Source organism: Vanellus vanellus (assembly GCF_965231255.1).
Source record: "Vanellus vanellus genome assembly, chromosome: 17".
In the NCBI taxonomy this organism is placed as follows: domain Eukaryota; kingdom Metazoa; phylum Chordata; class Aves; order Charadriiformes; family Charadriidae; genus Vanellus; species Vanellus vanellus.
The window spans coordinates 7,780,402-7,793,665 of record NC_138922.1 but is presented as its reverse complement, the minus strand read 5'-3'; the positions used below and the strand labels follow the sequence as shown (position 1 = coordinate 7,793,665).

The following is a 13,264-nucleotide window of genomic DNA, read 5'->3' as shown; positions in this document are numbered from 1 at the left end:
CAGAAAGAAGAATAAGTGCCAAGAGACAGACCCCTCCTCGGCCAGCCCCAGGGACGGTTGACCAGAAGAAACCTCTCCAGTCTGGGTCCTCAAAGATGTAAGGCAGGATACGGGTGAGAAGCCGGCAGCAGTTCAAGACGATTTGCCTCTCCTTCTCCGTGTGGCAGCCGCTCTCTGCTCCCTGCACCAGCTTCTCCACAGCCTGAAGGAAACAAAACCAAGGCAGGTAGCATTAGCCTGGACACAAGTTAGCAAGAGTTAGGCAGGTCCATCCTGCCACTGACATCCTCACATCGTTATAAGCAGGTTTTGGAGCCCATATTCTCCGAGTTCAACAGTACAGGCACTGTTGCTCTTTGAAACACTGCAGAAATAGGGTTAATGATCTTAAACAGACCTTCTACTGTCCCACTGCAAGAGACTCGCATGCCAGGGCTAATCCATGCAGCACATGTGTTGCGCCACGTGAGACAGAGAGCCACAGCACCAGAAGGCTCCTTCCAGCTCTGCTCCATGACACTACACACTGCAAAGAGCGGATCAGATTAATCAGCCACATCAGGTACACGAGATGCAAGCAGAACCAAGGTAGCAGTGCTGTGCTGCACAGTGTCAGGTGCTGGCAGGGGAAGATTGCACAGAAACACAGAGTCTGACAGATCTGTATGTGCTGTTGCGATTGCAGCAGGGACCTCTCCTGACTCAGGAGGTGGGAGCTAAGCTGCTGCCTGTCACTATTAAGTGCACAGATACAGCCTTCTGCAGAGCCTGTCAAGATCCTGCTGCAGATGAGGGTGGTAGCCCAGGTTTCCCCCACCCACCCTGTGAATAGGATTGCTGTTCTGGAAAGGGCTTCTGGGCTGAGTCTCTGCAGTCCACCCAATCACTCCTGAAACAGCCACACTGGGTTTTTCAGAGTAGGATGTGGGTCTTGCCAGGCAGCAACCATACCCCCAGGAGGCAGCAGCAGGAGGTTTTACCCGCAGATAGAAAAGGGCAGCTCCTTCACCCAGGAGCTGCACCCACTTGCTCTTACTCCCCAATCCCAAGGGGAAACAGAGGGGGAATGAAAGACAAAACATTTACCAAGGAATCACCTTGCTGCTTTTTAATTCATGAGGTCATGTATCCCTGCTTATTTTCATAGCAAACTGTCTGGGTCACTGACTCTGCTAGCCTGCGTCATTGCCTTAATGGGTATTTAAATGCTGTTTGTGTAGTCTGTCCGTCCACACACTACTCTATGACTGAGCTTAACTATTTTTTCAGGCATATTTATGACTCTGTACAGTCTGAGTCTCCAGCCATGACTGCAAATGACATTTCAGCCATGCTGTTCTGCTCTCCACAAGCATGCAGCATTGCTAAGTCCAGTGGCACACTGCATCTGGCACAGGTCAGGGTCCTGAGCCCGCAAAAGCACTGCAGGAGTCTGCAGGCTCCTCTGACCCTGATATCCCAAGATCTAGGGCTCCTGGATAAACAGCCCTGCAATGACCAGGTCTCCCAAGACATCTGTTTCCAGTAGGGAGAACAGCCCATATTTTAAGTCTTGGTTCGGGGGGAAAGAGGACACAGAGACAAAGAGGTTTTGTGGTCAGTACAGGTCTCCTCGGCCTTTCTCAATTCCCAAACTGCTGATTGCCAGGAGACAGCACAAGGGAAGAACTATTGCATTTTACCTCATTTTTCCTTTTTTTTTTTTTTATTCTTTCACAAGTATCCACTACAGGCATCTGTCTGAGGCACAATTCCCAGTCAGAGGTACCTTCAATATGATTCAATAGGTCTCATTCACATTTTGTAGAGCAGGAAAGAAAAACAGGATAGCAATAACCATTTAAAACTGGGAAAATGCCATTCCAAATGTTTCCAATACTACAAATTCAAGGATAGAAGCATTATCTTTGCGTGGCTCAAATCAGAAGCATTATCTTTGAGTGGCTCAAATCAGGAGGCTTAGCATCCTGAACTCTCCCAGGCAGACTAAGTCTCAGGCTGTTCCCTGAGCACCATCAGCTGTTGCTCACCAGCTTGACATTTTGCCAAACCTGGCAGGGTAAGAAACATGACTCAGTGTCCCTTGTGCTGCACATAAAGACACAGCAACACCAGAAGCAGCATCAGAGATGTTCTGATGTCGCAGCAGAATGAAAAAAAAAAAGTCTTAAGATCTCCCTCGAACTTCATCCAGTCTCTTTTACAGTGAAAAACACCACATCCCTCTGGGATCTATGAGCTTGAGGCCAGACTGATGCATGGTGAGGAGCAATTAGATGCAGACAGGGAATCTGATGTTTCAGCCTTGCCAAAAACATGCAGGCTTGATACAAAATCACCTAAGTAGGAAGTAGTTTACATAGCAGACAAGACCCAAGAGGACAGGGTGAAACACAGGAAGGGGACAAGATGAAAAAGGCTCCATAGTGAGCAAATGCCAGCTGTGGTCAGTGCTAAACCAAGAGAGTATGGGCTGTTACCATCAGGAGGAGACACAGATAAGCAAGCACTTCATGTGATACAAGGAAATAATACGGTACCTGTCTCCCCTTGGGAGCCATAGGACTGCTGATCCAGGGACACTCCCTTACTAGCATAGCACCAAAGAAGACAGCACCAGCCTTACCTTATAACACAAAGTTGCCAAGTTTGAAGGTGATTCTTCTCTCACTGCCCGGATCTCTGCAGCTGGTACAAGGGCAAAGACATCCTGCACTGAAGTGGCTGTGTCCGCCCAAAACTGGTCCCAAAAGGCATCATCCGTTGCCTCCACAGGCTGTGGCGACAAAAACACAGTTACAGATGCAGAACTATCGTTCCGTGAGGTCCAAACTTCAGTGATTAAGCCTGGCTCAGGGATGGGACCAGGCACAGAAGAGGTTCACTAAAACATACTGGGACTGGGTTTGTACCTCAACCTCTTTGTTACCAGGGCTTTGGCCGATTTGATGTCCCAGACAGAGCATTACCTCAGCAAGAGGGTAAGCAGCAAGACATTTATGGGACCAACTCTATCAGACTGACTCTCCAAGTCTTTCATGGAGTCACAACATACACAAGGCCTCCTGCTAGTCTGCAACCTAGGGCACGTATTACAAGATCTTTACCAATGCGTGGGGGCAAGGCTGCTGTCATGCACTCTGTCACCTTCAGAGCAAGCCAAGGACACCCTGAGTATGCACTGGAATTGTTTCTATTGTAACCGAAGTCTCGAGGAAGCAATCAGGGACATCTCACATTAGGCATGAACAGACCCACGGAACTGACAGACCCACCCCAAAGCACTTACGGATGCAATGGAATTGATCATTCTGAATCAAATATTTATGGGGAACTGGACTCAGTGCAGCTGGTCGCTGCCAAGGCTTTGTTCTTAAAAAGCACTAAGCGTGCAATTCAAAGAAGAAGATGGAAGGAGGAGACTGATATACCAAAAAAAGCAATCCATTTCAGACCTGTGGTCTGAGAAGCCCACATGCCTGGAAACATACCTCTCCGAATTACCTCTTCTGGTTCTGCAGGTGCAGACAGCCCCCTCTTTTACCAGCACTGTTGTCTCCTTTTCACAGTGAGAGAAGGAGGATTCTTCTCACACCCACCCTGAAGCCCCAGTGCTAGGGATGTTCACCGTGAGAATGGTCTGTTTGCCAGATTGCAGCTGGAAAGACAGCTCTGTACAGCTGGCTGCAGTGTCCCAATTTTATTTCCCCTAGCTTCCTCCTAACAGTGTGGCATCAACTTAGAAATCAAAGCAACAATTATGACATTCCAGGCGTCAGGTTATATGTGGCTGAACAAAGCAGACTGGACCTTGTTTTGCCCTTTATGGCTTTGCAGAGCCAGAGAGCGGTGCTGGCCACTCAAGGTGAAGCAGAGGCTCAGACGCATGGGGCCAGGGTTGCCTCCAACCCTGCGGAAGCCTGGTGATGACCTGCCCCTCCCCAGAAGGTGAAAATGCCAGCGATGTTTGCTGAACAAGAAGGCATCTCCATTACACAACACCTCAGGCATACAAAGCCTGCAAGCCCTTAACAGCCAGGAAAGACTTAACTTTTCAGCCAGCCTAAAAAAGAACACAGCTCTTCCCATCTAAATGCTGATATCTGCCAAGAGATAGGCATTGCCCAAACAAGGCTGGGAGTGCTCATCCAGCCCACGGGTCCTGCTACAGGGCTGGGATAAATACATGCATATTTATGCTGAGCAGTGTGAAAGAGATGGATCCACGATTTCAGTCAGAAGAGGAAAATGGAAGCTTTTCCAGAGGAGTTTTTCCAGCCGTGCTGAGGTGTGGTGGCACGCTCGGCAGGTCAGAAGAGCCTTCCGCCTGAGCACCCCCAGCGCTCGGCTTGGGGTGAGGGAGAGCCTCCTACCTGCAACATGCAATGGCTCTAAAGCAAACAGCAGCTCTCACCAACTGTGATAATCAGCACCGTGGGCGGGTCTACCATGTCAGATGGGAAAGGGGCAAAAATATGAATGTGTGTTTAACTTAAACAATTCCTGCCCACTCCCAGCTCTGCTGTAGTAGGCAGAAAACTTGCCCAGCTCTATACTGTTGCTAAATGCAGCCAAGGCGTGACTCTAGGGAGAACATCTCATTCACAACTCTGACACCAAGAAGTGCTGCACTTCCCCCTTTGCTACCACCTCTTGAATTAACAGCCACAGTCTTCGAGCAGATGGTATGTCACTACCACCCAAAGGGCAAAAAGTGAGAGGGGCAGGCAAGCAGTCCACCCCCAAACTGGTATAGCAGGTTACTGCCCTGCAGCTCTCTGCCTTAACGCTCCAGTGCCGTGGAGGCTGAGTATTCTTGTCCAGGTCCTTCCAGCCATGCAATGAATCAGCCCAAGTGACTCCCCAGCCTTTAGAAACAAAACCAAAAAAAAACCCACGCATGTTTAGGCACCTTCTTAAACTCTAGTGCTGAAACACTCTTCGTTTTATCATGTGGCCACCAAAGCAAGTTCCCAAACCTCTTTCCAAGGGAAGAACAACTTTTTTTTTTTTCCCCCAGAGTTCAAGACCACAGCTCCCTCAGAGGGGATCTGTAGGAACAGACAAGTGTTTACAGCCTGACTTTTAGCTTCCAGATTGTGCAAAGGAGCTGTTCTCTTTGTAACCTGGGCATTAAATGCTTAATTGGAAGCAAAGCTATTTTGAAAATCTCATCTCTAATAACACTCCTTAGAAAAAGCCAAGTATTTGGAAATCCAATCTATGTAATGCACGAAACATCCTACACTTCCTACACCCCCTTTCAAACCATGTACCACAACCACATGTATAATTGCCACATGTACCTACTGGCTGCCTGCCACAGCCACTCCCAACAACAACAGTGAGCAGCAATTGCTGCTAATTGGAGATCATGCATAAATGATGGGCTTCACTCTCATCTAGAGGAGAAGGAGAAAGCCATTTCCCTCCAGTAGACACAAATCCTTTTACCTCCCACTAGCCTGAGGCCTCCTTTGAGGTTGAACACAGCCGCTATTTTACAGATGGTAACACAACAGCGAACATGGATTGAAGAACACTGTCTCCGACTAAAATTACATAGAGGTAAAGAAGCATAGCAGCAATTACCCAAGCTGCAACATTGGATGCTGCAGCCACATTAATGTCACGGCTGCCATCTTGGCAAGCAGATTACACTAAAACACCATTTCTTTCATTTTTAATAGCTGCAGCAAGTCAGCTCCTCATCCAACAGATGGTATCCCATATACAATCCTGGGACATGGATTCAGTACTGAGTCACTCACATCCTCGCAGCCCCTCTGTTTTAATTAACCGTCTGGCATCATGAAGCTACTCAATCCACGTAATATTCATCTCCTTGATAGAATATTACTGGATGTTTTTAAGCTGATTGTATTCTGCACACAGCATCTCTTGGGATCTAAATATCCATTTCCTCATGCTGAGCTCACCCAATAACCTGCATCTAGTTCACAGAGAAGGGAAATAGAGAGACCTAGAACAGTCTTGTTCACCAGCTACAGATATCTTCATTTGGAATTGTCAAGATTTAGTTACAAGTGTTGGTACTGCACGTGCTGCAGTAACAAATCCCACAACACCGCAGCTAGCCTTGACAGCACTTTAACCAGAAGAGCTCACAAGGAGCTGAATCCTCACTGGCAATGCTGTAACCTGGGGCCCCTCCAGATCCTCCAAATTAGCACAGATGTGTCCTCTCTTGGCAAGGGAGCTGCAGCACACAGATAAGAAAGAGCCTGATGTTCCTCCAACACAGTGCAGACAACCAGCTCTGCACCAGCGATGCAATGAGAACAAGAACTTCACCGTTGCCACAAGAATCAAGGGATTGGTAGCGCAACTCTACTCTGAAAACACAACTGGCACATCTGGAGAGCAAAGGAAGTTCCTGACCCCCCACGCACCCCACCACAGAGGCTTCTGAAGTTACAGAGCTAACTGGCAGACAGACACTGCTGCCTGAATCAAGCTCTCCACATCAAAGGAAAGGGATGACTGTAGTGCAGAGTGGTCTCTGAGAGCACAGTGGGCAGAGCTGAGGTGATGTGACACCTCAGAGTGGGCAGAGAGGGATACTTCTGCCTTCAGTTCACCTGGGCAAGGTGTAAAGACCTTCAACCTGCATGCTGGCCACACAAAGGTAGAACCAGTCCTACTGGACAACTCCAGGTTTTATTTCCCAATAATTAATAAATGTTGGGTTTCAGGTTCTTTAAAGCACACCACAGACATACGCTGCTGTAGGAGTCAGAAAAGAAAGATGCTCGGTTTGCAAGCATCTTACCAGTTACTGAACAGAGAATCATAGTCCCAACCAGGCAATCCCCAGGCAAACAGGATACGTCACAGGAAACAGGAAAACAGAGTGGAGCTGACCATGTCCTATAAACAGGAAAAGGTCCCAAGGCACAGCCTCCCCCATTCAGTACTGTCATCAACTAGCACCACCTTTGCTTTCCCTTTCAGATAAAAGGCCTCACAAACTCAGACAGGGTGAGTGTTTGCACCCTCCTCCCAGTCAAGAGCTCTCTGCACCTTTAAATCAAATGCCTGTTCCCAACAATTCCTCCAACGTGTCCCTGCCAGGGGACTGTCCTTAAACCAATTCTGAGGTTGCTGAAAACTGCCAGCAGACAATCAAGGGGGCAAGCAGCCACTAGTCTTGCGCACTGTATTCTCCTTTCGCTTCTTGCCAACACAACTGAGCATCCCATCAGTTGAGGTAGTGAGGCGTTTGGGGCAGGGACTATCCTTTTTCTGGGACTCGTCAGCAGAGCCAGTCCCTCGTCCCTCTCCAGGGTTTCTAGCCAGTACTACACAAGCTCAGATAATATGTAACAGCAGCGTGCTCCTTTCCACCCCAAATGAGGCAGAACCGTGGAGTGTAATGACCACAGAGCCATTCATGCAGCACTTGGTCCAGCTCTAGGAGATCAGGAAACCCTGCAGGGCCAGCGGGTTAGTTTGAGGCAATTCACACAGCTTTGTACCACCTGTTCGTGAGCCATTGTGCAAAAAGAAAGCCTGAGGACAGATTTATTTAAAACATTAATAACTAGCAAGATTTCATCCCTGCTGCCAAGGACAGCAGCTCCACAGAAATTTCAGAGCAACAGTAATGTTTTCTATAGGACCTTTGCAGTCAGCAGTGCAGAATCAAGGAGAGACTCCACACGAGCGCGCCACCAGCTCTCTGCTCCCACAGCAGATTGTGTTGCAAAGGAAACTGGAAAATGGGATTTGTGGAAGTCTGGCAGGGAAAGCCTAGGACAAAAGTCAGCTGGGTGAAGCGTTAGTTACAGCTCTGCTTTTAAGACAACAACTTTGCTTTTGATCACCCTGAGAGACTTAAGATACTTGAATCAAGCTTGAACGCTATCAGAAATAGGCTACCAGAAACCGACCTCTCTCTAAGCTCAAGATGTACTTTTATCAGGTTCAAATTAACAGCCTGTTGTACTACTGCATTTGCACATCAGGGATAAAGAAAGGACTGGAGTTTGTCCTTGTGTTTGATCCTTCCTGTCTCTTTAAAAGCAGAGGCATAGCCAGCATTAAAATCTAACAAGCTAGTTCACAAGATCAAAATGTCTTATCTTCCAGTCAGTTGCTTGCAGAAACCGTTTAATCACCAACTGGCTGAGAAAAGAAAGTGTGTTTCTCCAGCAGTTAAGACTCCCAGCTTCAGTTCCCTGCTCTGCCACTGACTAGTTGTTGTGCTTGCAATCTATGTTTGCCTTCACCTGTTAAGTAGGCAGCATTTTCATAGGCAATTTGGGTGGGCTCACACATTCTTTATGATAAAGCACACTTGTTTTATTATTGAAAGGGTGGGCCCTATCAATGTAAAGGTGTGCAGGGTAATGTAATATGTAAGTATCTCAAAAATCCTAAAGCCCATTTATCCATGTGCAACTACAAATATACATCTGTAGCATAAGCTAATTCCTTCCTTCTGGTATGACTGCCCTTTTTTAATCACTGCAATAATACTGAAGTGTTTTTTCTTTTTTAATACTGTTACACCTTCAGAGTTTCTCTTTGAGAATTAAAAAAATCAATTAAGTCAATTTCATCTGTGTCCGGGCACTTTGACTTCCAAGTTCCAGGCTTCACGTGTGCATACAAGCATTCAAGTGTTATGTTCCTTACAGATTTATTTATTTTAATGTTCACATGGGAACACTCATATTTTTTAATTCATGAAAGCCTGGAGATTATAAGAATTTATATTTTAAAAAAATTTAACTTCAGTGCCAACTCTGAACCTTCACCAGTGAGTGAACAGTGCTTTCTGCTCAACCACTTCCTTCCATCAGAGCCTTAGGAAACACCGCAAAGTGCATTACTAAAGTCACGGTTTCATGTTACCAATAATCTGACAAAAATCTATTTGTCCAGCCACCTAATGTCAGAGGAGAAGGCTGCAAAAAAGGAGACACGCTGCTGAGAAAGCAAAGCATATTTTGAGCTAATAGGGTTGAAATGGGGATTTGACTCCGTCCATTATTGCAGCCTGGTTTTGAACCCAGGGTCTCATGGACTAGGAGGTTACACAGAGGTTGCTGCTGGTACAAGCTCCGAAGGCCCCAGGAGAGTCCAGTCACGCATCCTGCACAAGCAAACACCAGTGCCCTTCTACAGTATGTAAATATGGGAGCGCCAACACCCCACCCTTTTTCCACATGGCAGTTAGTCTCACCTAGACCACAAAGAGGCAAAATGAATCCAGCCAAGAATGAAGCTTTTTCTCCTTCCTTTATTTGGGGCCCCAGTAAACCTTCTTTCATTACACACATCGATAAACCGGGGGAGGGGAGAGCTCTCTTCTTGGCTGGCTATATGAAGGATTGCCTCATACAGGATTTTCTTTGTGAACAGCAGACTGAGAAGAGATCCCTATAGCTAACACAGGCATGAGAAACTAGGCTTAATTTTATTTTTTCCCACAATCTCACTTTATAAGCATGTTTCTCAGTGTAGGAAGGACAATCCAAATCTGAAGACACTCTGAACTATTTGGCATCCAGAAGACACTTTGGAAGAATCCCTTCAAACAGTAATTCATCCACTTGTTTTTGCCTAGGGATGCTGTGGAACATCCACAACTGGAGGTTTTTAAGAGCATGTTCACAAAAGCTATTCCTGAGCAATGCACGCAGTAGTGATACTGCTTTAGAAAGTATAAACATGATATCTCAAAGACTCTTCCAGCCTTACTTTCTAGGATTCATTTCCTATTCATAGTCTTCATTTCTTGAGTTTTCACAGATTTTCTCCTATTACATTTTACCCCTTTTGCATCCATACCCTTTTCTTCTGAATTCATACCCTATCATTAAATATCTTTCTGCCATCATCCCCAAGTTTTCTTAGCAGCTGTTATTCCCTTACCACCAAAGGCAGCTCAGAACAGCAGTTCTCCACTGTAGCTCAGAAGAACCTGAGATGCAATTTCTCAATAGAGCAAAATCCCTCTGCTCCTTAGACAGAAGGACAGTCGACTAATTTTCTGTCAGCATGCTGCTGAGCTCCCAACTTAAGACAAGAACTCAACTAGCTCCCAGGACATGAGCAACATCTGTTAGACCTCTAGGCAACCACCCTTCCTATATACAGTCCTGACTCACTTTCACTTAACTCCTTCTCCTCTTCAGCCTGCAGAAATAAAGCAGTATTTCACAGGTCACGGCTAGAAGCTGCTTCTGCTGCAGAAAGCACTCTCGAACAGCATGGCTGGCCAACAGCCCTTTCGATCTCCACTAATTACTGGGGGGAAGGGGGGGGTGGGGTAAGATACAGAAAAGGGGGCAATGCCAAACCTTGTGGTGATGTAAACCTGCAGCTGAATACATTAGGAGCTGTGGACATCCCTGACAACAGCAGCGTCTCAGTCTGCTACCACAGGACGCTGTTCAGCAAAGCGCAAGGTGTCAGGGGAGGCGAGTGCGCTGCTACAGGCCCCGAGGCAGAGCATGGCCTTATGGCGTTACCCGTGCCCCTCCAGAGACACCAGCCTGCCCACACACACACACACAGACCCCGCCATCAGCTCCCCATCCTCAGGGCAAGGCCTCACCGCGACGGCCTGGAGCAGAGCCAGCCGTAGCTGAAGACCCCGGCGATGCTGTCACCTCCACCCCGAGCCCACCGGGTCCCCCCCAGCAGCGTGCAGCGCTGTCCCCCACACACACAAGGCCCCGCTCAGCAGGGTCGGGCTACGGGGGGCAGCGGCCCGGCAGCTCCCTTCCCTCAGCACCGGGGGTGTCTCGGGGCAGGGCCGGGGGAGAAGGGCCTGTGAGCCCGCCCCGGCTGCCTCCGAGCATCCCCGGCTCCCTCACAGCCGGGGGAGGCCGCGCCTCAGGGCAGGAGGGCGGCTCCTGACATGGCGGGTCCCGTCGTCCCCCCCGCCTCGCCTCACCTCACCCCCCCGCCCGACATGGCGGGCCCTCACCTGGGTCTTGGTGGTGAGCTGGATCACCGCCTTCCTGAAGTTGAGCTTGGAGTCGGCGCTGCCCATGGTGCGGTCCGGCGGGGCTGCGGCTTGCCAGCCGCGGCGGGCAGGGCCGTCCCCTCAGGCCGCCGATCCCGCCTCTCCTCCTCGGGCCGCCGCTGCTGCTGCTGCTGCCATTCCCCTTCCCCGCGCCGGCGGCTCTCCCTGCCTCCCCTCCTTCCCTCCTGTCAAACCCGGCCTCGCAGGTCCTGGCTCTCCCTCCCCTCCTCCCGCATCCCTTTCTCCGCCCACGGCTCCTCCTCCGCCAGCCCTCCATCGCGCCCCGCCGCCACCTTCCTCCTCTCCCTGCCCCAAGCTTTCCCATCTCCGTCTGCCATCCCTTCCCCTCTTCACCCGTTCCCTCTCACCCTCCTCCTGGCAGCCCCTTCCCTCCCTTCATTCCCTTTCCGCCCACACTTCGCTGCCCATGGCCGTCCTCCCCCTGCACCCTCCCTTGTCTCCCCTCTCCATAAGGGCCCATGGCAGAGCTCGGCTTTCCTCATTTCACCCTCTTCCTCCAGCCCTTCCTCGCTTTCCCTCTGGCCTAGGCTCCCTCCATCTTCTCTCCGCTGTCCCTCACCTTCCCCAACAGCCCCCTTCTCTTCTTTCCCAACCTTTGCCTTCACCCCCCCCATCAGCTCCCGCTCCCTCTCCCCCATCTTGCTCCATTCTTTCTCCCCTCTGCCCACACCTTTTGTCTCCTGAACGCCCTTTGCTCAGCTGCTCTCAGGCACAAGCCCCATGACAGCTCCCGCTAGCCACAACTGGAGAGCCCATCAGCCTGGCCTAGAGCCAAGATGGTCGGGAGGTACTGCAGGATGCGGGGGAATGGCTTCTCCCTGGTCCTGGGTTAAAAGGAGCCAGGAGGGAGCAGGCTTGTAACAAATACCCTCCACAAGCACCTTGTAATCAGCTCATTGCACGTGGTGGCCCATTAACCCTGATTAAATTCTACCCACCTGCAAGGAGAGGATGTTTTATAACCCCGGGGACCGGGTATTCAGGATTTGGCCCTCAATGAACACCTCAAAGCAGCTGTTAGAGGCAGATCAGTGTTGCCTTTGAAGCTATCACTATTTTCTGCACCAAGCAGCTCTATGAACTGCAAGCAGGTCTTTTTGGTGTCGCTGAGTTACATTTCACATGTTCAGCTCTGCAAACCTCCTTTTCTTCAGAGGAAATGAGGTAATTCTAATCGTTTTGCAAAAGAAAGCAATGTGCTGACTCCCCAGCTGGGGCAGACTGTGGGAAATCTCATTTGTTGGCATATAACCTGTACAGAAATCACCAATGTTTGAGTCTATCGAGTGACAGGTCAGATCTGAGACATTCTTGTAAAACCTACAGGAAAAAAATATTTTCACAAAATCATGTCACCTGGCTTTTGCTGCCAAACAGCCTAGGGCTTTGCATCCATGCACACACTCACTCAGGATGGCTACACTATACCTATAAATGAAAATAATTTATTCTTAAGAACAGAATATTTTTCACAGGCAGTTATTTTTCACAATTAATACAATAGTTCGGTTAGAGACATACAACAACCATCTAATCCAACTGCCTGACCACTTCAGGGCTGACCAAAAGCTAAAGCGTGTTATTAAGGGCATTGTCCAAATGTCTCTTCAATACTGATAGGCACAAGAAAGTCAAGATTTTTCCCATTTCCATATTAAAATTGCTTAGAAAAAGATCTTGGAGCCAGTCAGAGATGGCTTTCTCCCAGACACACTGAAAGTGCTTGATTATCTTTGCAGAGTTATAAATGCCAGGTTAAAAGAGACTGCTCAACTCTGGTCTGCGACTGCATTAAGGCAGAAGATTTCCAGACAGGCACTGAATTTTGGGAGTATGTAGATGTGTATAGAGAGGTCTGTGAGGATAGAAGAGAAGAAGAATCATCTATAATTTGTCTCATTCCCTGCTTCATTTCCCTCCTCTGCTGCTGTACAGGAGAGCCGACTACTAGCTGTTGCTTTAACCATTGAGGGGCTCTCAGCTGCCTGTCACTGCTGGATTGAACAGAGTTTTCTGACACAAATCCCATCTTTTCTGGATGCACAGTCTGCTGCTCTTGCGTAAACATCTTATATTGCCTTTTCTGTAGGCACCACTGCAAGGTAATGCCATCAAGAATAAATCCAGGGAGTTCCATCACACAGAAGGCAAAAGAAAAAAAGAAATCATCTAAACCCACTGTCACATGAGTTAATTTGGACCTTAGAATCTCTGGTGGATTTCAGGGCTGACAAGGACAAA

At 48.6% G+C, this 13,264-nt stretch overlaps 1 protein-coding gene across 1 annotated transcript in view; it reads right to left on the bottom strand.

Moving 5' to 3' along the window:
- The window catches only part of HID1 (HID1 domain containing), a 30,993-nt gene extending 19,864 nt beyond the window's left edge, over positions 1–11,129 (bottom strand). Inside the window, exons 1-3 of the mRNA XM_082492152.1 lie at positions 10,964–11,129; positions 2,627–2,776; positions 32–202 (exon numbers count right to left, since the gene is read on the bottom strand). Of these exons, the coding sequence (XP_082348278.1) occupies positions 32–202; positions 2,627–2,776; positions 10,964–11,029 (387 nt within the window). The 5' untranslated portion in view covers positions 11,030–11,129. The remainder of the gene's footprint in view (positions 1–31; positions 203–2,626; positions 2,777–10,963) is intronic.
- Positions 11,130–13,264: the final 2,135 nt, after the last annotated feature.